Source organism: Opisthocomus hoazin, chromosome 5 (assembly GCF_030867145.1).
Source record: "Opisthocomus hoazin isolate bOpiHoa1 chromosome 5, bOpiHoa1.hap1, whole genome shotgun sequence".
In the NCBI taxonomy this organism is placed as follows: Eukaryota; Metazoa; Chordata; class Aves; order Opisthocomiformes; family Opisthocomidae; genus Opisthocomus; species Opisthocomus hoazin.
The window spans coordinates 18,024,671-18,051,413 of record NC_134418.1 but is presented as its reverse complement, the minus strand read 5'-3'; the positions used below and the strand labels follow the sequence as shown (position 1 = coordinate 18,051,413).

At 42.2% G+C, this 26,743-nt stretch overlaps 1 protein-coding gene across 2 annotated transcripts in view; it reads left to right on the top strand.

Moving 5' to 3' along the window:
• Positions 1-21,253: 21,253 nt before the first annotated feature.
• Positions 21,254-26,743, top strand: part of TAPT1 (transmembrane anterior posterior transformation 1) — a 49,286-nt gene continuing 43,796 nt past the window's right edge. Inside the window, exons 1-2 of one of the 2 annotated variants that reach the window (XM_075420573.1) lie at positions 21,254-21,509; positions 26,009-26,139. In XM_075420573.1, the coding sequence (XP_075276688.1) occupies positions 21,269-21,509; positions 26,009-26,139 (372 nt within the window). In that variant the 5' untranslated portion in view covers positions 21,254-21,268. The remainder of the gene's footprint in view (positions 21,510-26,008; positions 26,140-26,743) is intronic. The other variant, XM_075420574.1, reaches the window with a different exon arrangement.

Here is a 26,743-nt window from a genome sequence, read left to right as displayed (position 1 = left end):
TTGGGTGGCTGTGATGAACACCTGTACAGTAACGGAGTGTGTTGAAAGCAGGTGAGCCAAACTGAGGTCAGTCAAAGGGAGGCGAAGTGTGGGGAAGAGTCTCGGGTTTTGGCATGTTCAAGTTCCTATATAAAGAGCTTAGTTTTCATACGTGCTGCCTGGTTTCTGCTCTTATGGAAGCTAATGTTAGCAGCAGATGCTCAGCGCCTGTGGGACCACCAATTTATTCAGGCACCTCACACTTTAATAAAAAGTGCCAAATTTAATCTTAGCTTTGGAAGTTTTTCTCCTGTACAGAGACCTTCTGGGGTTTTAATAAATTCTCTTTAAAGGAATCCTCATCTCAGTTCCTTCAGTTCTTTTATTACCAGGAACAACATTTAGAGCAAGGAGGAGTCTGAGAGAGAGGTTGGCTGTCCTGTAGCAGGCAACCAAAGTGGTTTTGCTCTAGTTCTCTAGTAAATCATCAAACTAATCTCACAAACAGTGCAGATGCGTGTTTGCCATTCAACTCTTTTGCCTGTGTATCCACAAAAATGAATTCTTTAAGCGACACAAGGAATTGTTCAAGCCTTTGTAAATCCAGACAATATGAAAAGTGAGTAAGGTGGTACTGAATAAACTTTTTTGACATTAAGAATGTAGAACATTACAGTGTGACAGGGCTTGAATTGGGAGAAGGGCAATAAATTAGTCCTATCCTCTTTCAAATACTAAAATATAATTTATTGCTGAAGAGTGGGCTGTGAAAATCACTTTCAACTTGTTAGCCCTAATCAGGAGAGCAGATGTGACCCTTCCAGCTTAGAAAGATGAGCAATAGCCTTCTGTCAAGGCAGAGGCATCAGACCCAGGCAACCCACATCATAATTGTCCCCCAAATTTGCTGTGAACCAGCCAAGCGCTGGATCAGGAGCTTGGCATGTCCTTGCCTGCAGGTTCCTGCAGAAGGCTGCTTCCGGCTGTGGTTCTGGTGAATTCAAAGTCCTTAGCTTGTGCTTTTTTACTTCTAATGCTTACTTCTGCCTCACTCTTCACGATGTGGCTCAGTTTTTTCTGTGTACCTACATCAGTTGCTACCTCCGCAGTGACGTACGGTAGCAAAACAATTGGGGCACCAGTAGGTATAGATGGTCCTTGATCACCATAGTTATTAAAACAAACTCATTTGTTCATCAAGATTAATGAATCCATGTTATTCAAGGCTCCCGAACTTCTCAAAATATTTTTCCTTGGTAGGGAAATATCTCTTGATCACACTGATTTAACCTCTAATACACCTAGCATCAGAGCCTGTGTGCACCAGTGGTTCATGCAAGGGGTTCAGATCCTGTGGCCCACGTCAGCCTGGATGGGCCACAGCTGTGTGCCCCTGGCTCAGGCTGCTATGAGAACAGCTAGCTGTGCGAAAGCGCTGCAACAAGCCTTGCCTGGGATATCCCCTATGTACCTTCTGCCCATGGTCCGTCGCCTGCATTTAAGCTCTGGGGTGGTGGGACTGAGGTGTTGGTGAGGCCCCTGCCCTGCTGCTCGGCTGCTGCCTGCAGCTCTGGAGCTCAAAGCCTTGCTGCTCCCTGATGCCTGACATAGCAGAGTATCAGACAGTAACCCACCACCTGCTCCAGGGCCAGACCAAGCAACTAGTACTGGATGTATTTTCAAAACGCTTAGGTTATATCTAATTTTATTTGAAACAATCTGTTCCTATTTCACTTGAAAGGGATTTTTAACCTCACATGCAGATTTATGTCCCTTCAGAGGAATAAAATGGGGCTTGAGAGAGGAGATCTTTGTGTCTCACCTAGATGAGAAAACGAGAGCAAATCCTCCTCCTCTACCTGAGGGGAATGAATGAAACAGGGCTATTCAAGTTTGATACCCACGCTTGGCCGCACTGTTATATTAGAATTCGTATTTCTGATCACTGGGCATAGCAAAACCCTGCTCGGAGGCTAGATGGTCTTTCCTTAATTTGGGTTATTAATAAAACTAGAGGCATTGTAATTCTGGATTTACCTGAATTTACTGAATATTCTGTTACATATGCCAGCTGACTGTATTTAAACTCAACACCCTATGTTAGTGCAGGCTATAATAGTGATAGGATGTAAAATGCTTTTGTATGCAACCAAGTATTTTTCCATCTTTAGTCCATGTCCCAGCTTCACCTAAAATGACAAAATACGGACAGTCCTTGGAGGCTTAGAGAATTCACCAAGTAGTTGACTGGTCCAAAACCTTTCTGGCAAGGTTCCTCCCTCTCTGAGTACAGTAGGTAATTTAGTATAGTGATGAATTAGCCTCACTGCAGCTTCTTCTGACAAGATACATTTCCCTTTTAACTTCTTGGACAGTGCTTGATTCTCTGCCTACCTGCCTGTATCTTTGAAACAGCATCATCCTTTTTCTCTAATTGCAAAATCAGTGTTTCTGTAAATTGCATTTCAGACACTTAGTCAACAGCGATGGATGGCTCACCTTTCTCACCTTCTCAGAGCAGACATGCTCAAATACCTTTTTTTGGCCAGCTCCGAAAATCAGTGTCTTGACTGCGCGTGAATGGTCAGGTGCTGTTATGGTTCTACAGTGAGAAGTCTCTCTTCCCCACCTGTCACTGGAGCACTGCCACTCCCATTAGACCTTTACTTCTGTTTAGATGGACTTGCCAATAGGCAACCCATTGGTATTTTCCTTCATCCCCACTTGTTTGTCCTGGAATGTTGCTGTCCTCCTGGGTATTGTGGGTTGAACTCAAAATCTGCCCTCATCTGCTCTGGTTTGTTCATATAATATCCCCACTGGCAAAAGAAAAAGTCTCTCTTGCTAGCGGTCCCAAGGAAAGGTCACTTACAGTGGGTGATGCAAAAGTTCGTAACATGATTGTCTTTCTTTTTACACACATTGCAGGATAGCTAACACCTCTTGGAAATTATTTATGGAAACATTGCTGGATTACCCCTGTTCTACCCATGTTGCATTCAGGCAACATAATCTAAACTGAGGAAGAACACTCTAATTCTGGATGGATGAAAACATGTTCATATAGTATTACTGTATCAACATGCTTCCTATATAAGCATGCTTTGTTGGAAAAGTCCTAGGACTGCATGCATATTCACATACTCTTCCTCTTAACCCTAACATTGAGAGCATCACCTCTTTAGTTTTAATGAAAGTTGAGCAGAAGATGGAAATCTCACAAAAACTATTTATTTGCTGACCTCCCTGAATCTGGGCAGAGGAGATAGTGTGTGATGGATTGTATGGAGTGAAAAAAAATGATGTTATTTGCCTCTTGCAAATTGATATGGCAAAGAGAACTTCAATGAAGCAGCATCAAGGCAGCAAAGGAGAAAGTGATCACTGACTGTAAAAGATGACTTTAGAAAGGGGAAGAAATATATAGACTGGCTGCACTTATAAAAAGTGGATGAAAGTTATGTTGGAGGGAGCTGGATTAAGCAATGGAAGACTTTAAGCAAACTTCAGGTTATGGAAGTAAGCTTTACAGAAAGAGAAACATGAGCAGAAATGAAAGCTCTTGCCAAGATTTTCACTTGAGAGGTTCAAATGGCAGAGCAGCCGCCTGTGTCAAATGAGCCACCAGTCAGTATTGCAAGCTTTGCGAACTTTCAGAAAAGTTGAGGGAAAAGATAATTTTAACAAATTACACTTATTTTCTGAAGCCAAGAGAATGGAAGCAGTGGGACAGAAAAGACTATATGACCCAATCAAATAATTCTGATTGAATTCTCAGGTCATTTAGCAGAATGCTGTCAGCCTTCACGGTGAGTATTCAACCAGCTACTAAGCAGTATCATCAATGTCTGTGGTCTTTAAAAACTGGAATAAGCTTAACCACTCCACACTAAGCAATAGATTGTAGTACATTAGAAAACCCTCAATTTATCTGCACCTTCATAGCTGATAAAGGGTATATTACTTTGCCAAGACTGCCCTGTTTTGGTGACCGAACTAGTCACAAAGTCCCACAGCCAAAAGTCAGCCCTGGTTGCTAAAACCTGGTTGTATATATTTTTGTAAAGCCAGCAGATGCACTCAGTAAGTCAAACATGGGCCCATGAGGTCAAGCTGTTATGGAAGCAGCAGAGGTAGAAGCTTCCCAGTTCTTCCAAGGTGTAGCACACCTAGCAGCACCAGAGCCTTGTTTTGCCTAAGATGCAGGCATCTCCAGGGTAGATAATTTAGGATCTTGAAGACAGCTGCAACTTGCATGTTGTGTCCCTTCAGTGTGACTGGACTCGAAGTATCTACAAGGCGCAGAACAAAGGAGGCATGCAGAGCTCCTTAGTGAAAGGTAGAGGGTGAAGGAGAGGTTTCATGGTCATGAGGCCTTATTAAAGGTTCCCAACCCAGCTTTCTTACCACATAGTTTTGCTTTCTAACCACAAAGTAGACTTAGAAAAGAAACTTAGCATGTAGATGGTGTATGGGTTGTGTATTTCACCACCAGCTTGCTGCTGTTCAAAGAAAGCAGGTTATGCTGGCAGCATTTGTCAAAGCAAGCCTTGAGAAAGCAGGAGTATCATGGCATATATGAGTTCAAGAGATTAATTTTCTGTCTTTGCCACCCCCTTCATTCTCCACCATACTGTTTTCTTTCTGAGCATCTGTAAATGGCAGTGTATTTATTTTTACTTTGCTACATCCACTGGAATATTCAAAAAGATCTGCTAAATGCCACACTTCTACATTAACCTTATCTATTCTTGTGCTACAACTCAATAATTTCAAAATATCTGGCTCCTTTTAAAACTTTCCTCACCAGTCAATCTCCAATACAGTCTCCTTCTCTACCACTCACTTAACTAGTTGCCACTGCCTTCGTCAAGCTGTCTGTAAACACCTTATAAACAAAAAGAACTGTCACTCTTAAAATGTACACTATGCGCACAGTACGTCAGCTCTCAGATCTGTCATGGAATGTATCATTCCTCCACCGAATTTTATCATACATATGCATCATGAAATAGAGGTGATCCATGCATCATCTGTGTACATACAGCATGCAGTTTATTCTGCACACTGAGAGCAACACATCAAACCCACTGCATGTGCGAAACAAACCGCTCAATCTAGTTTCTAAATAATGGTCTTAATTCACAGTGATGACGTACTCTTAGAACAAAAATGAAGGTGAACAACAGATTAAAATGGAAAATACTTAAAGCATTTCAATAGCATGGAGTAGTCTCAGCTGGACTTCTCACCCTTCCCTACATAAACTTCCAAACTGGAGGTACAGACTTGTGGTTTAGCCCCAGACAGCAACAAAGAACCACGTGACCGCTCACTCACTCCTCCCCAGCCAGTGGGACAGAGAGGAGAATCGAAAGAAAGGGACAAAACTCACGGGCTGGGATAAAGACAGCTTAATGGAACAGCAAAGGTAGAGAAAAGTAACAACAATAACACTGGTAAAAAGAATACACAGTGACATTTTTTCAACGCCCAATCCCCAGCCCACTCCTGGGCAGCGATTCCCCTGCCCTGGCCAGCGCCCCCAGCTATATACAGAGCATGATGTCACATGGTATCGAATATCCCCTTTGGGTAGTTTGGGTCTGCCATCCCAGCTGCGTCTCCTCCCAGCTTCCTGTGAAAATTAACTCTATCCTAGCCAAATCATAGAACCATAGATTGCAAAAGACCTCTAAGATCTTGAAGTCCAACCGTCAACCCAACACCACCATGCCTAGTAAACCATATCCTGAAGCGCCACATCTACACATTTTTTAAACACCTCCAGGGATGGTGACTCAACCACCTCCCTGGGCAGCCTATTCCAATGCCTGACCACTCTTTCAGTAATTTTTCCTAATATCTAATCTAAACCTCCCCTAACACAACTTGAGGCCATTTCCTCTCATCCTACTGCTTGTCACTTGGGAGAAGAGACCAACACCTGCCTCAGCACAACCTCCTTTCAGGTAGTTGTAGAGAGCAATACGGTCCCCCCTCAGCCTTGTCTTCTCCAGACTAAACAGCCTCAGTTCCTTTAGTCGCTCCTCATAAGACTTGTTCTCTAGACCCCTCACCAGCCTTGTTGCCCTTCTCTGGACACGCTCCAGCAACTCCATGACTTTTTTGCCGTGAGGGGCCCAAAACTGAACACAGTACTCGAGGTGCGGCCTCACCAGTGCCGAGTACAGGGGCACGATCACCTCCCTACTCCTGCTGGCGACCCTATTCCTGACACAAGCCAGGATGCCACTGGCCGCCTTGGCCACCTGGGCACACTGCTGGCACGTGTTTAGCCGGCTGTCAACCAACACCCCCAGGTCCTTTTCCGCCTGGCAGTTTTCCAGCCACTCCTCCCCAAGCCTGTGGTGTTGCATGGGGTTGTTGTGACCAAAGTGCAGGACCCAGCATTTGGCCTTGTTGAACCTCATACAGTTGGCCTCAGCCCATTGATCCAGTGTGTCCAGATCCCTCTGCAGGACAACACCACAAATTCTTTTGACCCTAAGTTCCTCCTTCTCACTACTGACGCAATTCCCTGGGAAAGAGCAAATCTGTCAGGCTTCATCAGTGTTAAGAGATAAATACAGGCACACTTAGGCCCACTGCTCTTGGGGTAAAAGCCCACAGCCTGGGTAAAATGGAGGTCTCTCTTTTCTATTCGGATCTTCCATCTCTTTTCCATTGCCTTTCCTGTTAGGAAGTGGTTTCCTCTCTGTGCACACAACCCTCTGTCCTTCAAGCTCTCCCCTATTCCAGTTCAGGCTACATCTAAATCTCTCTGGTTTGGGGATTTTTTGGTGGTGGTTTTTTTACATTATTTTGGTAAGATACAGCACTTTCCATTTGTTCTTATCTGAGCTTCCAAAAGTTGGTGTCTTGTTAACTGCTGTGACCACTGGAATGGACTGGAAAGCAATCTCCTGAATTCTGGCCAACAATCTGTCTTAAAAACGTTTTCAACAGCTGTAACAAGATTCATCCCATTACTAGCCAGGTTCCTTTGCTCTCCTAGATGGCCATTTCAGAATCTCATTGAGTGGTTAGAAACTTTTCTCTCAATTCTAGACTAAATTAATTCCTGGACAATTTATGCTTTATGATTTTTTTGAGTTATTGTTATTCTGTATGTCCTCCAGCTTTGAAAGTTGGTTTCTACACTGAGATGCATCAGAAGCGCGTGGTTAGACATGAATGTCTACTCTGTCATCTACCCATTACTGCAAAGCTAGCATGCTTTCGTGTGCAAAACTTCATCCTGAGTAGCACCACCGAAATCTGAGGTTTTCCAGACTGGCTCTGCTTTGTGCTGGTTATACATTGGGTGGTATTGCCTATCTTACTATGTGTTTAGCAGCTAAGGACCACCTTCTCTACCGGCTCTTATTCACTTGTCTTCAACTGGATCCTCAAAGCCACGCTGTGGGAACAGCAGGATATAACGCTCTGTAATATCTTCTTATTTAACCTTGAATTTCATCCCAAGCTAAATGTCTGTTCCTTTATGTTACAGAGAGGAGAGGGCTGTTATTTCATGTTGCTTTCCCATAGTGACAGGAGGTATTTTCTCTAGGGAGTTTTGAAGAAGGGCTGCCTGGTGGATCTGTTTACCCAGGGGCAGGAATTGATTTAATGGATGCTTACAGAAGTTTCCTTCTCAGAAGTGTTCATGGACAATGGCTTCACTGTGTAACCATCCTATTCACAACGGCCAAGCTTGGGACTGCTCACTGATGACTGTATTAGCAGAAATATTGCCAAAGTATTTTCTCTGTTCTCCTGCTATTGGTTCAGTATGTACTGACAACATATAAACAAAAAGAGTATTTCAATAAAATGTTCTTACCAAACTGTACAGGTCCTATTTAAAGGGCTTGGTAGTCTAGCTATTATATGCCAGCTGGTCACAATTACAGTCACAAGATGGCAGCATAGAATAAAAGATTACTGATATGTTCTATTTGTTGCTTATGTGTATTCATTTAATTTCAGTTTGATTCTACATTATAAATGTTGAGTTTAGCAGTGCCAAAAACATTTACCTTTTCTGCTAAATTTATTAAGTATTTTTCAGAAGGATACTCACTTTTTATTTCACAGTTTCCTAAAAATTCAAGACCTTTCTTTAAAAATCTGGTTATCTTTGGGTTTTCTTCATAGTGAGTCTTTCAAAGAGAAATTGTACTTCTAAGTAGACAAGCGCAAACAATTTATATCCACATCAGATTTATAGCACAGCGCGTCATAATTCAGCTGCTGGCAAGAACTCTTCACTGACAACTATATAGATCTGATAGAAGTCCACATTCAAAATAAAAATTACAGTGCAGTGAAAGATGCATTTTTAAAAATCACAGGATTACTCACAAATACAAGCCTGGACACACCAGTAAGACAGAGTAATGAACACAGTTCTGATCTGAAGGTCTCTGAGGTCAACAGAGAGAGAAGAAATGCCATAGTTGAAAAGGATATATCCTACCACAGGTGTGTGCAGCCCCTGGAGTACACTGGCCCAGTCTAAATGCCTCCTGTAACTTGTCCTGTCTGCTCGCTGTCTCCACAGAATTTGCAGGAGCCGAGCCATAGGTGGGATGATAGACTACCCAGAGCATATTTTTATCCTGCTCCAAACATTCACCCAAGAACACTCTGACACATCTTGCAGCGACCTCTGCAAGTGGTGGGCAGACTCGGTCTGTCAGTACAGCCAGCTGCACCCAGGTATTTTAGGGAGCCTTTCGGTTTTGCCTTGCACTCATTCTTTGCTAACCTAGCTGCAGCAAGTCTCTAGAATACAAAATGTATTAAATTGCTGATTGTTCCCACAGTTCATAATGCTTTGCATTATTACTAAAGATGTTAATCAACCACTTAGTATCAACATAGATTGCTGGCTTATTATCGTTATTACAGATCACAGAATCACAGAATCACAGAATCACAGAATCACAGAATGTTCGGGGTTGGAAGGGACCTCTGTGGGTCATCTAGTCCAACCCTCCTGCCGAAGCAGGGTCACCTACAGTAGGCTGGACAGGACCTTGTCCAGGCGGGTCTTGAATATCTCCAGAGAAGGAGACTCCACAACCTCCCTGGGCAGCCTGTTCCAGGGCTCCGTCACCCTCAGAGGGAAGAAGTTCTTCCTCATGTTCATCCGGAACTTCCTGTGCCTCAGTTTGTGCCCATTGCCCCTTGTCCTGTCACTGGGCACCACTGAAAAGAGTCTGGCCCCATCCTCCTGACACCCACCCTTCAGATATTTGTAAGTATATATTAGGTCCCCTCGCAGCCTTCTCTTCTTCAGGCTGAACAAGCCCAGCTCCCTCAGCCTCTCCTCATAGAGGAGATGTTCCAGTCCACTCATCATCCTTGTAGCCCTCTGCTGGACACTCTCCAGTAGCTCTTCATCCTTCTTGAACTGGGGAGCCCAGAAATGGACAGAGTACTCCAGATGAGGCCTCACTAGGGCAGTGTAGAGGGGAAGAAGAGCCTCCCTCGTCCTGCTGGCCACACTCTTCTTGATGCATCCCAGGATTCCATTGGCTTTCTTGGCAGCCAGGGCACACTGCTGGCTCATGGTTAACCTGTCGTCCACTAACACACCCAGGTCCCTCTCCACAGAGCTGCTCTCCAGCAGGTCCACCCCAAGCCTATACTGGTGCATGGGGTTGTTCCTCCCCAGGTGCAGGACCCTGCATTTGCCTTTGTTGAACCTCATCAGGTTCCTCTCTGCCCAGCTTTCCAGCCTATCCAGGTCACGCTGAATGGCAGCACAGCCTTCCAGTGTGTCTACCACACCTCCCAGTTTGGTGTCATCAGCAAATTTGCTGAAGGTACATTCTAACTCTTCATCCAGGTCGTTGATGAAGAAGTTAAACAAGACTGGGCCCAGTACTGACCCCTGGGGGACACCACTTGTTATATGTATATATATATATATATATATATATATATGTTATATGTATACATATATATAGAGAGATATGCAGATTCAGTAGGCTACATCACTAATGTTTCCAAAATACCCATATAGAGAATGTACACTCAAACTTAATGGAATTTCTTCACCAAAGAAGTGATAATCTTCGCACTTTTTTCTCCTTCAAAATGGCATAAATTCAGAACTTACAAATTTGAACAGGGTGAGTAGCTGGGTGAGAGATCCAGAAGCAACCTTCACTTTCTGACTGCTGATGCAAAGGTCACCGAGACCACATGGAAGCAGAAGCCCATGTGAAGTCAGATGCTCTGGTACTGCCTCCAGTTTGGCTCAGGTTATGACAGCAGTCACAGGTAAAGACCTGTGTCTGCTGATGAGCAAGACATGAATGATCTCTGTCCGCTTGAAATCCTTTTGTGCTAATTTTGTCAAAGATGCAAAAGGGGCAAAAGTAGAATATAGCAGAGGGCTGACGGGTGCCAGAGGTAGTCTTCTACTTGACCTAGCTCATTCACGGGAGTGTAAACATGAAAAGGCAGCACGCAGCCACTTTTTGTGTTTAAGTGGATTTCTTCTGCTATCTCCTCAACTACTGGTAACTTCTCATTGTGTGGTCCTTCAAAGACCCATCATACTGGAATTCATAATATCTATCCATTTTTTTTATAAACAGGTGAGCATTGCCACAGCTGATGAGACCTCTACTTGCTATGAGGCAGTATCCTATCTCCAGAACTCTACCTTTGACCCCAATTGATTTCTTATGAGGAAAGAGCTAGAAATCTTGAAGCATACCAGGTTGGAACAAAAAGTGTTCCTATAGGCAGATTTTTCTAACTCACATCAGTTAAAACTTGGTTCATGTCCAAAAGAATGAAGACTAATCCTTACCACAGAACTGAATCCTTACCAATGCAATTCTGAATATTATGTCTTCATTTTCTACTTGAAGCTGTTGTGTAGCATAGCTATGTGTTGTTAAAAGAGCTTTTCTTTACCCTATATTAACTGAATTTCAGTTGTGGAGACAGGCCCTATGCTTTTCAGCAGTTTTTTAATTTTTATATAGTTATACCTGGCAGCCATAACACACAATCTCTAGCAGACAAAGTGAACCCTTACTACCTTATTTATAAGTGTTTATCCAACACTGATATGAATGATCTTAGATAACACCATTGTCTTCAATTAGAATAGGAATTAATCGTTCTTGTCAATTTATTGTAGCTTTTATATGATTCCAGAAAAAAAAAAAAAATAAAACTTTCATGTGGAGCCTACACATTTTAAATCTAAGTTTGTGTTGATAAAAAGATTTAAAACCGCTGCAATTTTCAAGAATAACTGAAAGTCAGTGTGCTTTGGACAATTTAAATAATCCTACCTTTACCTGTTACATTGGCAACATTCACATCCATCTTGTACTGAGAAAGAAAACCTCCTGGCTTATAAAAAGCACCTTGTCCTTTCCCTCTGTTACTTGGATGAACTAATAAAATATGTATGTAATAGTAACTGGTCTGTTTTCTCTCATAGCTCTATTCTTTATTCCTTTGTAGCTCACTCATTTTTCATTGCTATCACTTGATCGGTTGTTACTATTATATATTCCAGTTACTATTATATAATCCAGTTTCGACAGGAAAATTCTTGGAACAAAATCCTGTTGTGCTTTATTTGTAGCGGAGATGCTATGAATTTATACGACAGTACATAAACAACTGCAAAACTCAAGCAAAGTAAACCCAGATGTAAATCCAAGTTCCAGTATTTGTCTTCCTGTTGTATTTCCTGTTCAAGGATTTCTGAGATTAACAGATGTTGCTGAATCAAGCATCGCAGTTCTGTGAAAAGGTGCATATATAATAGTATCCTCATTTTACATAAAGGAAAAAAGTGCTGTAGAAATAATGATTCTGCTTCTGGAGTAACAAAACAAGCATGTATACTCGCCATGCTTTAATCATAAACTATTCTCCTCATGTTTTAAATGGTCATTTTTAAGTCTTCTACTGCAGAGAAATCCCTGCCTTAGCCCCTCCGGCTGAGAAGCAGGCATGCTTTTCATTTGTTCCAAACCGATGAGATGGCTTTTTACTAAAATAGTCTACTTTTTGTTCTGTGCATTTCATTTCTAGTTGGATTCAAATGTCAACAAATTGATCTTTGGCAAACTAAGCTTTCCACTATGTAATATAATTTCCTCATTGAACTAATTACTTCACTGTATCAGTTAAAATATTGCTTTTAAAGTAATTGGGGACTTACATATCCATGTTCTTTATGCAAATGAAAATTAATAGCTATACTTAGTAAATGGGAAGACTGCCTAAGTGATAGAGCTGTTCCCAACCTGGAAATCCATTTTCTACAACAGAAACTCAGTTGTTAACCCGCTCCTGAATTTAAGCTACGATTTTTATGCCTCTGTGTCTAAAATGACACTCCTCAACCCAGATCTAAAATTCTAAATACAAGTGGCTCCCTTGTAAAACTGCCTGTCACCTTCAACTACCTCTAACCCAGTAAGACACAGTGCTCTCACTTTCTCAGTGCTGAATTATCTGCTCAGTTGTTTCCTTGAAACCCACAGAAATCAGGCTTTGTTGAAGGGAAAGACCTGGCTCAGAATCCGCCTAACTTCTTAAAACAGGTGCCTTCTAGCATCACAGTGTTTGGGCGGTCATTGCAAACAAATGGGAGGGGGTTCCTCTCTCCCAGGCCACCAGTTATTTTCCAGAGTGAAACACTGAACTCCTGGCTGTGCCTTCAAGACCCTATGATGCTGATCACACGGCTGATTCAGCCAGGCATTACAACTGCTCACTCAAGTCGGGCTAGAGGTCTGAAAGGTCAACAACAATCTTCAGGCAAAGTTTTAAACATTCGGCTACTGAGGACGAGCCAAACACAGCCAAGGAGGGGAGAACAAGATCTGCCATGGAGTCACACTGTAGAAAAAAAGGGTGAACTGGCACCATAAGCAATCTTAACTCACAGCATCAGAAGCCAGGAACATGCTGTGAGTAGGAAAGAGTAAATCAGAAGGCACAGTAGTTCTGTGAACAATAATGATTGATAAGATAATATCTTTTTTCTGTTAATTCTCAGGTATTGCTTTATTAGACTTGCTTGTCCATATCAGGGACTCCAATTTAAACCTATGCTTATGCTCTGCAGACACATCAGGACATATGGAAGAGTGAAATATTTCTATTAAACAAGCTGTGCTTCGTATATTACGATAAAGTATGCTGCTTGCAGTTAAGATTATACTTCTGCACTTACCCAAGGGGCAACATTCAGATATTCAACTGTTCTTGTTTTAATTAATAATTCTCCTGATTTCATTTCAAACAATCTCACTTAAGGAAAGGGGAGAATGATTGTTATGGATTGTGAAATATAGGAGCACTGGGAGGGAACTGAATGTGCCAGCTGGGAATATACAAAGGAGGGAATGAGTCATGCAACTTCCAGTCATTCGGAAAGGGGCACTCACTGGGCAGGGCTGCAATTGTTAAAATTTATGTATCGAGCATTTATTCCTCTGTTGAATGGATAAATGATCTGCTAGCAGATCATAACGATCATAAATGATCTGCTAGCAATGCTGTGATAAAGCTTCTGTCAGCAATTGTATTATAGGGATTTATAATACAGATCTTAAATAGTGCATCCTGGTCACTAAAATAACTCCAGAGTCAGACTTTGGATCAAGTTATCATAACCAAGCAGCTGACTAATGCCCACAAAAATATCCGTATGCATGGGAGTCATCTTTGTGGGAGCTGGTTGGGTAATTGTTTGTCTAGGGTTCTTCTTGCTTACAAACACCTCTATACAATGTACGGGTACGTGGTTATGTGAACATGCGTTTCTGTGTGCAGGTGCTCTAAACAAACACATGAACACATGTGCATACCTATATAAGTTTTTTAGGCCAAAACAAGAAGTATATATTCTTAAGGCTGAGTTAGAAGTGAATCTACTACTCCGCAGTAAATGCCAGTAACAGAAATGCTGACAGTACTTTAAACATAATAATGTTGAGACATAATTTATAGGACTTTTTCTTAGTCAGCTGCCTGTGTTTGAAAATGTGCTTCCATAAGAGTTTCAAAAAAGGAATACATTTCATATTGTTTCAATTAAATTGCTGAATTCTTTAACCAGTTGATGGCTTCCCCAGTGCCGAAGTTCTGATATTCCAAATGCGAACTCAGTGGCCCTCCGTGACTTCTGTCAACTCTTAATGTGGCCTTGGTGCATAAAACTTGTTGTAAATTACAGGATCTCACAACAATAATAATTTGAAAATGGAAGGGAAGAACATGTTTAGCTAATCCTCTGCTAGTTGATGCAAATGTAGGGCAGGTAGGGCTACTCTGCAGGAACATCAAGCATTTTCGGTGTAAGTGCCTTTCTTTATGGTCTGCCAGGGCTGAAAGAGCAATCCCAAACACGTTCCAGTGCATCTTGTTACTCATCAAGGTAAAGCAGTCCTCCAGGAGTTCCAAATGGTAATTGGATTTGTACGGAGCCTGCCAAATTAACATTGCCTGCTTCAAAATATAAAGCTTGAGCAAAAAAAGGACGGGAAATTTTGAGTTCCAGTTGACAATGTATTCTTATCTCATCATGCTACTATAGAGGGTCTTTGGTGCATGACATAAGAAATCACTCCCTTGATGCTGTAACTGTGGTATAGATAGACACGGTTTGGTGTATTGATAGACACAGTTTGTGAATACATCAAAAATCTACCTTTGCACATTAACATATAAAAGATCATGCAGACTACGCTGGCATTACTGGAATTAAATCAAGAGTTTAATTTGATTCAAATGCTGTTGTGACACTTGACAACTGGATTATAAGAGTTCATAACAAAAACTATAACTAAAGCAAAAATCAATCTCAAGGGATGACAATCATTAAAAAACATAGCACTGAACCCCTGCCTGAAAGAGACTAGCTGATTTTAGAATATTTCTAACATGAAAACAATGCTTAGCTCCTAAAGTTTATTTCAGTATTCTGTTGTCAGGTATACGTAAATAAATATTTGCATGTGTTTATATATATGAAAACAACACCTGTGTTCACGGAGAGAAGTTCTGCAGAATGTTCTTCACCTTCATGATATTGTGCGCAGTGGATTAGGTGATCTGTATCTATTATATCATTGCTTAAATAGCAAATAACAATTACATTAAACAAGAAAACATTTCTTCTTTCAGTCTTCAAGTAATTCAAAACTAGTCCCAACCTCACGAAAACTGCATTAAGCCACTGAAGGTTATGACTTTATTTTGACTTACAATGACTGAAAGTTTGGTCTCAGAGCCATTAGTTACACATTTGTAAGCAATTTCCTTTTCCAGTTATGCTATGGTTCATGTTTTTCACGTGCAATTATAATTACAAAATGAGTGATGATTTTCAGATATAGGAAGCTAAACTAGTGGTCCCACAACCTCTTAACTGATTCCTTTGCTCCTATAAGAGGCTCAACATTTTTGAAGAACGCACTTTTTCAGCCTAAAATCAGTAAAGCACTTACCCTTACGTTTAAATCTAACACATTTGAATTCTCTTCTGACTAGAGATGATTTCCAGAAGTGAGAGACTTAAGATCCTATCTAGAGATTTCACAATCCAATTTTAGGTGCAAAGCTTGTATGTGTGTATATATCTCCATACTTTATCATAATAGAAATGCTCTTGCTGAGCCGAGATTTTCAACTTATTAAAAACAATAGGACTGTTTACAGCAATGCTGATTGCTAATGATACTTATCACAGAGATTTCCATCTCCACTTGGGTTTGGCAAGACCGAAAACTCATACTGTAAATTCAGGCACAAAACCTAGGCCACTCTAAGTTTGGGATTTCAACTCTGCTCCCTGGACCTGAAAAATACGAAGAAATGGTAGACTGAAATGTACACTTTAGGAGGAAATTTTGAGAGATAACATATATTCTGTCTGATACTGGGAATTTCATTCTTAGGTACAGGAAACTCATGTCTAGGTGGTGAGACTGTCTTCCCCAGGTGCTTTTCTCTTCCCAGTTTATGACTGTTGGAGCTCTCATAACCGTTTTTCCATCTGCATTCTCTCCACCGATTTCCTCCAACCTATTCCCCTCACACCTCATGTCTGGCTTAGGTCTTCTAAGGAATTAGCTGAGGATGGAGTCAAAGGCAGCTGCACTCTCAATTTGTAACACTTAGAACCATCTTGTCATGTACAGAGCCATCTTTAAATGTTCTGTAGCATAGCTACAGATATGGAAGTAGAAAAAAAGAGGAACGATGAGATTACGAAACCTCTCTTCCAGCACTTCAGGATGAAGATTGGGATAAAGTAACTTGGAATGGAAGAGATTTAGTAATCTCCCTGCTATTTTACTTTCAAATGTGTGAACCTTAGGGGGAAATGCCCCATATATCACCGAGTTCAGTTATGTTGATGTTGCAAAGACCATTCGCTGCTATTCTTACGTAGTCAGTGTCAGAGGTTCGGGTATCTGAGCTCCAATAGAGGCAGCAGTTTAAGTATTAGTTGTGGTATTTTGCTCAAGATATAAATCCTGAAGAAATCTTGACAATGAGAAATGGAGATTAGACCATGGCCAGGAAAAGACTGTCACTGACAGTCACAGAAAAAGAACTGCCTTGATAAAACATTCAAGATATCTGACAGGGAAAGAGCTATAACAATATTACACTAGGGAACTACTAGAAGTCTTAACAAAAATCAAAGAATATTATAAAATTTACTTTTAAGATAATCTGAACATGTTTTTAAAAGCCTATAATACTGAACTAACTTTCTGTACCTCTGCCCTTCAGTCCTCCTTGAACTATGGTCCCAGGATAAGCTGCCATGCACAAGCATCTCAGAATTATTTCTTCCAAAAACTTCAAAGATGGCAGGTGTGGACACTCATGCTACCACTGAAGAGCACCATTGATTTTAACTGTGCGGCAGCTCCTGTGCTATCCAATACAGTAACCAAAGCAAACAAATAATGGAAATGTACCAGCAAGAAGTCAAACTCGACTTTCAGGTACTGTAGTATTGCGTAACATGATTTGTGCTTGCATTATTCAAGGACATGCTGATGTTGAGTAATGCCCTTAGCTTACCTAAGAGGCAACCTAATCTTTAGTGAGGCTACAACTCAGGAAAAAATATGATCAACTATAGCATTGTAAATTTTATATTGAGATGGGGGGGGGGAAGTGAAACATGTAGGATGCTAATGTCCATACAACAATTTCTTACACCAATTATTTGTCATAGGCAAAGATTATCCCATTCCAAAATTCACATGTTGCTTAGATGTTCAACACAAAATGGAGGAAAGAATCTTTACATGATTTTTCTCCTGTGGGCGTAAACAGCTATTTTTAACCTCAGCTACCAAACAGAACTGACTGAGACAGAATTAAATTATACTTCCAACCAATACTTTTGTACCTTGCAAATATACGACAGCTGCGATTCTGAAAGATTTAGAACTAAGTTTGTTACTATCAGTTGTTGCTAAGAGATGCATTGCCTTTAGTAGAAGAATGAATATGCACCCACATACTAAGGAGATTGATGAACTAAAAGTCATCAACCCAATACAAAATCACTTGTTTATATTACAAAAGGGTCTGAAAATATTTTCTTGTAGGAAAAAATCAGCGTTATTGCACTTTGTGTTCATCATGAGTTTTGTTGACTTGCCTCCTTGCACAAGGTGTACTCAGTGACGACATTTTTAAAAATGCAGAATGATTGAAAATCACGCTGAAGACTATAACTCTTCTTGCAGAAGACTCAAGAAATTAAACCATTAAACCATACATTTTTAGTATCGAGTCTTTTTTGAATGATATTGCAAAGTCTAAAGAAGTCTGAGCCTCACTGAGAAAAAGCTTACAATGGAAGATAGATATCAGATGTTTTAATGTAGTTATGAGTATTGCATTTACTCATAACTGTTTCATACAGGTATGAGTAGTACATTGTTACTATCATCATTTTAACAGCTGCCTCTTCTTTATCGCTAGCTCATGTATTCTCCAGTTTCACTTGCCTCTGCTCGGTACAGCATGCTGAGTTTCTATACTTCTCTCCAGACTTCTTTTGCATTTCCTAACCTATGTCCATAATTTACTTCTCATATATCATTTTGTTGACAGATTTTTTTCACATTTGTATTGCTCTATAAAAAGGAGAACTTACTTTACCTCTGGTAGCATGCTTCACAGATAGATCATCTATGTTAAGAGGTGATATCTGAGTTGGTGGGGGTAAATGACATAGATGGCAAGGTCTGAAAAAACAACAAAGTTCTGTCAGCAAAAGGCACTACAAAAATATTATTATCCATTTTCAAAGTCTTCTTCTTAGTAACTTTTCCTTGGGTCTTGTGGGGAAATCATTATCCATTACAAAAAAGGAGGAGTTTTAGACCATGTAAAAATGTTCTTTAGAAAAAGACCATCCTCACTAGGAGACAGAGTAGTTGCAGCAATGAGTACCCAGGGACTAAAGCACAACCAAGCTGGACACACTATAAAAGTTTTAATACTTGACAGTGCCAGAAGAAACTGTCCTGACATCAAATTAGCAAAAATCCCTCTCTGATGATGATGTATAAGATACATTATTGGTAGGTAACAATTACTCTAGTATATGTATGGAAAATTTAAGGCAAAAAATGAAGCAGCTTGCTCAAAGCCCTAAGGATCAGCAGTGATGACATTTCCTATAAAATTCAAGTAAATCTTAATTCCCTGTCTGTATTCACTCCACAACTATCCTAATGTTTTTGTTGTTGTTGTATTAATGAAACCGCTTTTTCTCCTTGGAGACAGTCATTATTTTGAAACAATCCTCCCTCTTCCCCCCACCTGCTAGTTAACTCTTGGGGAAAACCGTGCAACTCCAGCTGTGGGAACACAGACAGGGCTGTGCCTTGTTCTAAGAAAATCGCTTCAGGAAGAAGATCGGTGAATGGTTATGAAACTGCAAAGTGGATTCTGACCCGCTGCAGAGTCACTCCATAGCCTGTCTCATAGCAGATAAGCTACGGAAAGCAACAAAATACAGCTTCTCATGCCAAACAGCAGATGGTCACAGATAGCTCCCAACAGCAGATATCGTAATGAACCACTGCTTCCTATAACAACACCACTAGCATTTTTCACCAAGCAACTTTCCCCTCTGACTTGACCAGTTCAAGGACTCAAACATCTGAGGACTGGATTTTACTGCAGTTGGGTTGACCTTCTGGAAGTGGCCACCGTGCCGAAATGTCACATGTAATAGTTGAAATACACACATCTTTGCATGCGGAACAGAACACATGAAAATTCCGGCCAATGATGGGTCACAAACTGGATGTAAAGTACAGAAAACACATACAGAAAGACTCTGTGGGTAGAAACTTGAGGGCAGCTCTTCAATGTGCTTTTGAAGCATCAAAAATATGAGCCAATTCTTAACTGAACCGTACTGCAGTCATACTATTATCGTGCCTTCAGTTGAATGACTTCAAGTGGAAAACTGGAAGATCTTGTAAACCAAGTATGGTTATCTCGGGTCAATCCCTGAATAGAAAATGTATGTGCTGTCACCACTGGTGCTGGCCATTCATTAGGTAGCTTCTCAGTGGGCCTGAAGGAAGAAGAACATAGCTGGTTGTCAGATGATGCCTGATGTTGCAAAAGCCTTCATTTGGGTAAGACCGATAACAAGGTTGTGACAATTTGTTGTCCTTAAATATCATGCAATGCATCTTATGGATGGATATAGCTTTTATACACAGTTGGAAGGAGAGAAGCAGAATATCTCCCTGGGTATCATGTAACTTTGCATGGACTGCAACAGCACTCCCGCTGAGGGAATACTTCAGCTTTTTTTGGAGCTCTTTGTTCCACATCCTATTTTTCCAACTGCTTTTTACATCTGCAGAGAAAAGATTGAAGAAGAAAGCCCAAACTGACAATGTGTAGTAGGTATCCCTGCTAGCTCCCTTTGTCATACTCTTATTACACATCATGAGTGCCTGTAAAAAGCGCTCCACTGCCTGAAAATATCAAGACTTGGATTAATCCCACCAGATTTTCGGCATAAGCACCTCTAGTCTATCCAAAGCCTGAAATGCTCTTTGTGACAACTATACAATTCAGTTAATTTATAGAGGAAGAGTACTATCGCCTTCCAAAGAAAGAATAAAGCCCTCTGTTTTCCCAGGATGAGTGGCTAAGTATCAGGCTGACTGAATCTGGCCTCTGAAGGCGTAAGAACATGAGAACTGAATGTGAAGGAGATCTTGTACTTGAAATTCAGGCCAGGTATTTTGTCCTCGTAACGCATGAATTCCCCCTGCAAACGAGTGCTTCACTGTGACTTTGAGCTCCCTGCTTCTCACGCTCATGTTTACTCTTGTATAAATTATAAGCACTTGGAGCCAGGAAAAATTATTTGTCATCAGCATGGCCTCTGGCAAGTCTTATCACTGCCACCACGACGCTGCCAGGAATTAGCAGCACTTCCAACCTCAGCACGTCACGAACAAGAAGATTTCAGACCCTGGTTCTTGGGCTGGCAGAGCTTGTTGACCTTTGCGGGCTCCCCGAGCGCCGGTGCCTGCCCTCGTGAGCTCCCTGCGAGCTGGGTGCCACACCACCACTTGCCCTTCGCGCGGGGCTCATCGGTCCAGAGGCCTCTTGTGGGAAGAGCTGCAGGAAGGCCGGGAGCACGAGCTGGTGACCTCGAGTGCCCGGCCTGGTCCAACATGCGTTACGCAGCCCATGGAAATCCTGTTGGCTTTGCAGTTAATAATTCACCTCTCGCTTTCCAGTTCCAAACAAGGGCTTTATTTGCATGGCGCAGGGTAGATTAATCACGCTATTTGCAACTGTTTCAAATGACGGTCCCTCAGCCGGTCTGAGGGGGGTGAAGCCATGATCACCACCCATATTTCCGACGCCAGGGGAAGAGGGCCCGTCAGACCTCTCCCTCACACAAAGCCCTCTGCGTGTGCCCAGCACCCGCTATCAAACCAGAGTGAGCTTCGAGGCCGGACCGAGAGAGGCTACACGGGCCCGCGGCCTCCCGGCACCGGAGCGGTTAACGGCGGCAGCACAGCGTCAAGATGGCGCCGCGCAGGCTCCGCCCCCCTCACCCCCGCCCTCGGCACTCGCGCGGCGGCCGGGCAGGGCCGTGGCGCGCCGCTGTCGCGCGGTGATGAGTCACCGCCAGGGGCGCGGCGCGGCGCGCGGCTCGGGGGCGGCGGGCGCGCGGCGGGCGGCGCTGCTGCTGGCGGCGAACATGGCCGGCGTTGCCGACGCCGCTGCCTCCGACGCCGCGCCGGGCAGCGGCGGGGACGGGCGGCGCGGCGGGGCCCCCGAGCAGCAGGACAGCGGCCGCGGGGAGCCGAAAACTCTCTGGGGGAGCGGCGAGCAGCGGCCGCCTGCCGCCGGCCCGGGGCAGCCGTCTCCGCAGCAGCGAACGGAGACGCTGGGCTTCTACGAGAGCGACCGGGGCAGGAAGAAGAAGCGGAGCCTCTCGGGTGAGGGGCGGCGGCGGCGGCGGGGCGAGAGGCCTCCTCCCGCAGGCCGGGGCGGGCGGAGGGCAGCGAGGGCCCCCGGCTGGCCCCCGCGGGAGACCGGGGTGGCCGCGGCGGTGACGCCCGGGGCGGGCGTCGCCTCAGGGGCGCGGCGCCAGCGCCGGCTCCTCACGGCGCCGCCCGGCCCGGCCCGGCCCGTCCTGGGGGGCCGCGGTGGGTGCCTGAGGCGCGGCCGCCCGCCCGCCTCTGCCGACTTGGGCGAGCGGCTTCAGAAAGTGCGCCGGGACCTCGGGCGTGGGAAGAAGCCCTCGGGGTAGCCGGCTGTGCCCCCGCCGGTCCCCTGTCAGTGATTAGCTGCCCGTTGGTCTTCAGGGGGGGTTTAAACAGCGCGGGCGTCTTCCGTCTCAGTGCGGAGCGCTGGAGCCGGGACTCGGGTTGGCGGGCGTGATGCCTGCCAAGGGGCCCGGCGTCCCCTGAGCCCCCCGGGGCGGCGGGCTGCGGGCTCGCCCGCCGCTGGAGCGCGGAGCAGGGAGCGGCCCCGCCGTCCGCACGGCGGACCTGTAGATACCTGAAATAAACTTAACTACAGCTACAGATCGATAGCAGAGGCTTTCTTCTTATTTTTCCTCACAAAATCCTCAGCAAACTGCATTTAGTCCAGAAGACTTCCAATATTATTGTTGTGCGTTGTTACGTCTATTTCCGGTATCTACAGAGTAATTCTTGAGAATAGCCCTCCCTTTTTTGTGTATGAAAATTGTTGCTCGGTGTGGCAGGATTGGTTTAATGTTGGTGAGGTTGTAAATAACTTTATTAGCGCCATATTAATAATTGATGTGCTCGCTGAACATCTGCAAAGTGCGCAAAGTTGTGTTCAGATTTCCAGGCTTTCTGCCTCAGCGTTGGCTTGAATGTGATACCGCAGGTCTCACCAAATACAGAAAAGGAGAAAGAGGAATTGGGTTTTACCTTAAATAATCTGTCAACAATTGAATGCTTTCCCCCGAAGTTTGGCAGGTGCTGTGTCTGTTTCTGACATGTGTTGTGTAGTAGGACACGAAGCATCATTAACTGCAGTTTGGTGGTGTTGATGAAACTGTTGAGGTTTCCGTAGTTGTAAGGAATTGGCCTGATCATAGTATTATGGATTGCTTTGTGATGAAAAAAGAATGGTTGAGATACATACTGGTGTGCGTGAAAGACAACTGAACAAATAATTATTTCTAAAGGAAATTGTTATTTGTGTGTGAATTCCTAACTATCTTCCGGCAATTCATTTAAATTAAAAAATAGTTAAAAATCATTAGTGCTTTCTGACTTTTCAGGATAGGAAGACATCAGAAGGACAGGCTTCTTGATAGAGCAAGTAAAAATTCTAACTCGCCTAGTGGTAACAATATGTTAAATAGTACATAGAAGTAGTTTTTTTTCCTGGTGGTAAGGCATGACCAGCACTGTACAGAGAAGTTGTTTAGAGGAGAAGGAAATACCTTTTTTTTTTTTTTTAAAAAAAAAGAAAGAAGTTCTGAGTTAGTCTTGATTGATTTGTTTGAATGTTTATGGAAGAAGTGCGTATTTAGGATTGACAGGAGTGAAATGAGTGCCTGGAAATGTTTCATTTAGGATTAAAGTTATGATTGTATAACACCAGAAAATTATTGAGGTGCAGTGCATTTTACATTTGCACAAATTTTCCTCTCCATTTCTGGTTAATGAGTATCCTTTGTGTAGCTACGCATTGAAGTATAACTTAGGTAAATCATTATCTTTTTTACATTGAAGGAGTTAGTGGCCTTTTATGTTTCGAAGATGCTTGTGCTTTTTTGTCCTGAGATAAGAAGTAAATGAGAATACTTTAAGCATTAAGAGTATGCTATCCAAATAGTTCAAACTTAGGGCACAGCCTAAAACTTTCTGACTGCAAAGGAGGGAAATTTGAAGTAGGGAGGGAATTTGAAGTAGGAATTGGAGTGTTTGTTTATTTTTGAAAGAAAATGATGGTTTGACAGCAGAATTAAACCGTTTTTCAGATGATTTGGTATTACTCTGTCCCGCCTTGGTGTCTCATGCTGTTCTTTTGCTTACTGTGTTTTTCCTACAGGGTCAGCCACTGATGTGTTTCACAGCTGGCACAGAACTAGGGCTGATGCTGGCTGGCAGTAAGTGCTCAGAAAGGAGATGGCTGAGCGACTGTGCTTCAGTGCATCCCCTGTCACTGGAGAGATTGTTTTGCAGTCACAGTCTGGAGCTTTTGTATTGATCAGCCTCAGTCATGAGGAGTGATTATCTCTTAATATTTAGGGCATGAAAGTCTAGCCAGGTGGAGGAAACTTAAAATCATTTATTTTTCAACAATAGGCCAGTGAGCCAGTTTGTGTGAGGTAAGGAGTAGGAACAAATAGCTCATTCGTTAGAATCCTAGAATATCTCAAATTGAAAAGGACACAGAAGTTACTCCATGGTGGTTGCCCATGTGCATATATTTACTTCGCAGGAAACTTCAGTTCTTTGAGATCCATTACCTTTAAGCTAGATAAGGTCTGTTATCTGAGGTGGAAGAAAATACACCTGGGCAGTTAACAGCGTAGTCAATTTTCGTGTTTATACCTAAGGTTGTCTCTTTTCACTTGTAACTTTTTAAGCAAGGAAAAATTGGGAAAACCAAAAAAGTTACAAGTGATAGTATTACAAAGGAAGACTCTAGAAAACAAGTTTGCAAGAGATCTGAACAATGATTTAGTGGTATGAACTTCTGCCTTATTTCACTGGAATGAACTTTGATTGAAACTTTACGTGTAAATATTAGGTTTTTACTACTCATTAAACTACATGTTGTTTTTGTTTGTGTTCAAATAAATACCTTTAAGGCATACAGTGGCTTTGGCCCACTTACTAGAAGTGGATCAGTAGTATATAAATCATCAAAATCTCTATCCAAACAAGCTCATACAGGGAAATACTGTTCAGCTCATGTAGTTCAAAGCAAAACATGATGTAAATTATTTATAGACAGTACATAATTAGCCAGCAGTCAGTGAATTATGTAGTTGTGATCAGTATCAGCAACATGATAAATCACAATACTACACATATGCAGAATGTTAATACACCAACGGAAACTTCAAAATGCCCATCTGTAATCCCTGCAAGTTCTAATCACAGTCAATACAAGTGCCCTCCACCCAAGGCAGTGCAGGTTATAAGCACACCCTGCCTCTTCTGCTGCTTTTATACCTCTGTTGGAGCTAATTCCTTCTTTACTTTAAAAATCTGTATTTTTCTGGGTGCCCTACCAGCTAATGATCTTCATCATCTTCAATGTGATGAATCTTGAGGAGCCGCTATCTCAAGACAGGTTGGGGTAAACTCTTCACATGTAGCATCTATACTTGCTTTCCTCTCTTAACAGCTGTTATCTAGGCTGTTTTACTAAGGATGTGTTATGCAGCCTCTTCCTCCTCCAAGCAACGTGGAACATTATACCATGCAAGGTCTGCCCTCCACCCCCCCCAGTCACTAAGACTGTGGCAAAAATCCGAATTTACTTTCTGTGAGCATGTTCTTGTGTCATGATAAATGCTCTGTAGCTTTTCATCTCTGTCTAGATAAGTGACTTCCATCTTTTGGATGTTGTATGAACACTGAGGGTTTCTGTTTTTAAATGCCAATAATAACCAGAAATGTTAAACTTTATTGTAGTCTTCTGTCAATTCCAAAGTGTTACCAGGAGAGGTGGTAATGTCAGATTTTGTCAGTGAGCATCTAAACTTAAGCTCAATCTCCTTATGCTGATAGCCTGAATTTTCGTAATTATAATTTCATATTTTATTTCCTTTTGGAAGACTACTCTGCACAAAGTCTTTTTTAGAAGCCATATGAGTTGACTAAACATTGTTCAGTCAGCCCTCCGCTTGTTTATCTGTAGCTATTAAAATGCAGAAGACCTATACGTGCTTGATGGCTTTTTGGTCTTGAAAGACTTTGGTCTGGTCATCAAATGATCAGCATGCATGTGCTGTTTGTGCACTTAATCACTTGGGATCATGTATCCATGAACATTCTGATCTTACAGAAAGTTGTTCTTCAAAATAAAGAACAAGTTGCTAGTGTTGCTGAGAGAGAAAATGGCTTTTAAGAAGTCTGAAGTAGAGCTTAGTAAATTTAGGAGGACTGTCAGTCGATTAAGGATTAGATCTACTCAACAAAAGTGTAGTTGCTTTGAGTAATGTTCTGGAGAAGTGAGGTGTCTGATGAAGATGATTGACTGGGAAAAGTAGCTGCTTTTGTTCGCTGAGAGGCAAATGGGGAACAGGGGAGCACAGGACTTGCTTCTCATATGGCTCCTTCTGTACCAAGTTATTTGACATTCTGGTTCTGATCAGTAGAAACATTCTGGGTTAGATGTGATGTAAATGAAACATGTAGCAAGAGCGTAGAAGTCTTCTCACTCTTTGGAGGTTGTGCCTGAAGTGTCTTCTGCTTATGTGTGTTCCTGAATACAGATCTTTCATTGCTGAGATTCATCAGTGCTGAGCTAACAAGAGGTTACTTCCTTGAACACAATGAAGCAAAATACACGGAGCGGAGAGAGAGAGTGTACACATGCATGCGGATACCGAAAGAACTGGAAAAGGTGAAGTATACTTTAAGATTTGTTTTAATTTAAAGATTAAATCAGTTGCATTAAATTATTTAGAGAAATATTAATTTTTCAAATACTTTTGCTACTAAAAAAGATTTAAATGTCTCTAATGATTAATTTTTGGTGTTAGTAACTTAAACTTTTGTGTTTCGTGTTTTTCTGCCTAAGTTTGCTTGTTGCTGCTGGCAGCACATGTTAGCAGAGACAGACGTGACTAACTTTCAAGTCCAGATAACAATAAATTAATTTGAATATAAAGATGACACTGATCCTTAAAGGAATAGTCAAGCAAACGAAGACTTTTTACTGCAAAATGTAATTTTACTTTTTTTTTTTTTTTCTTTTTAAATGGTTTTAAAGATTTTTCCAATATAAAATGTTTTGAGGGTGGGAAGATTTCAGTACTTAAAAAATATGGTGATGGATGAGTTTCTGTCTAAGTTTTTTTACTTCATTTTCATAGCTTTCTGTTTTGCTTCTTGCTACCGTTCACCACATCTTCCCACTTTGTCCCAGTGCTGTGGCTCTTCCTGAGGCATTCCTGCCACCTCTTTTCTGTCAGCTTAGATACAATTCTGGCCCAGCAGTGAACCAG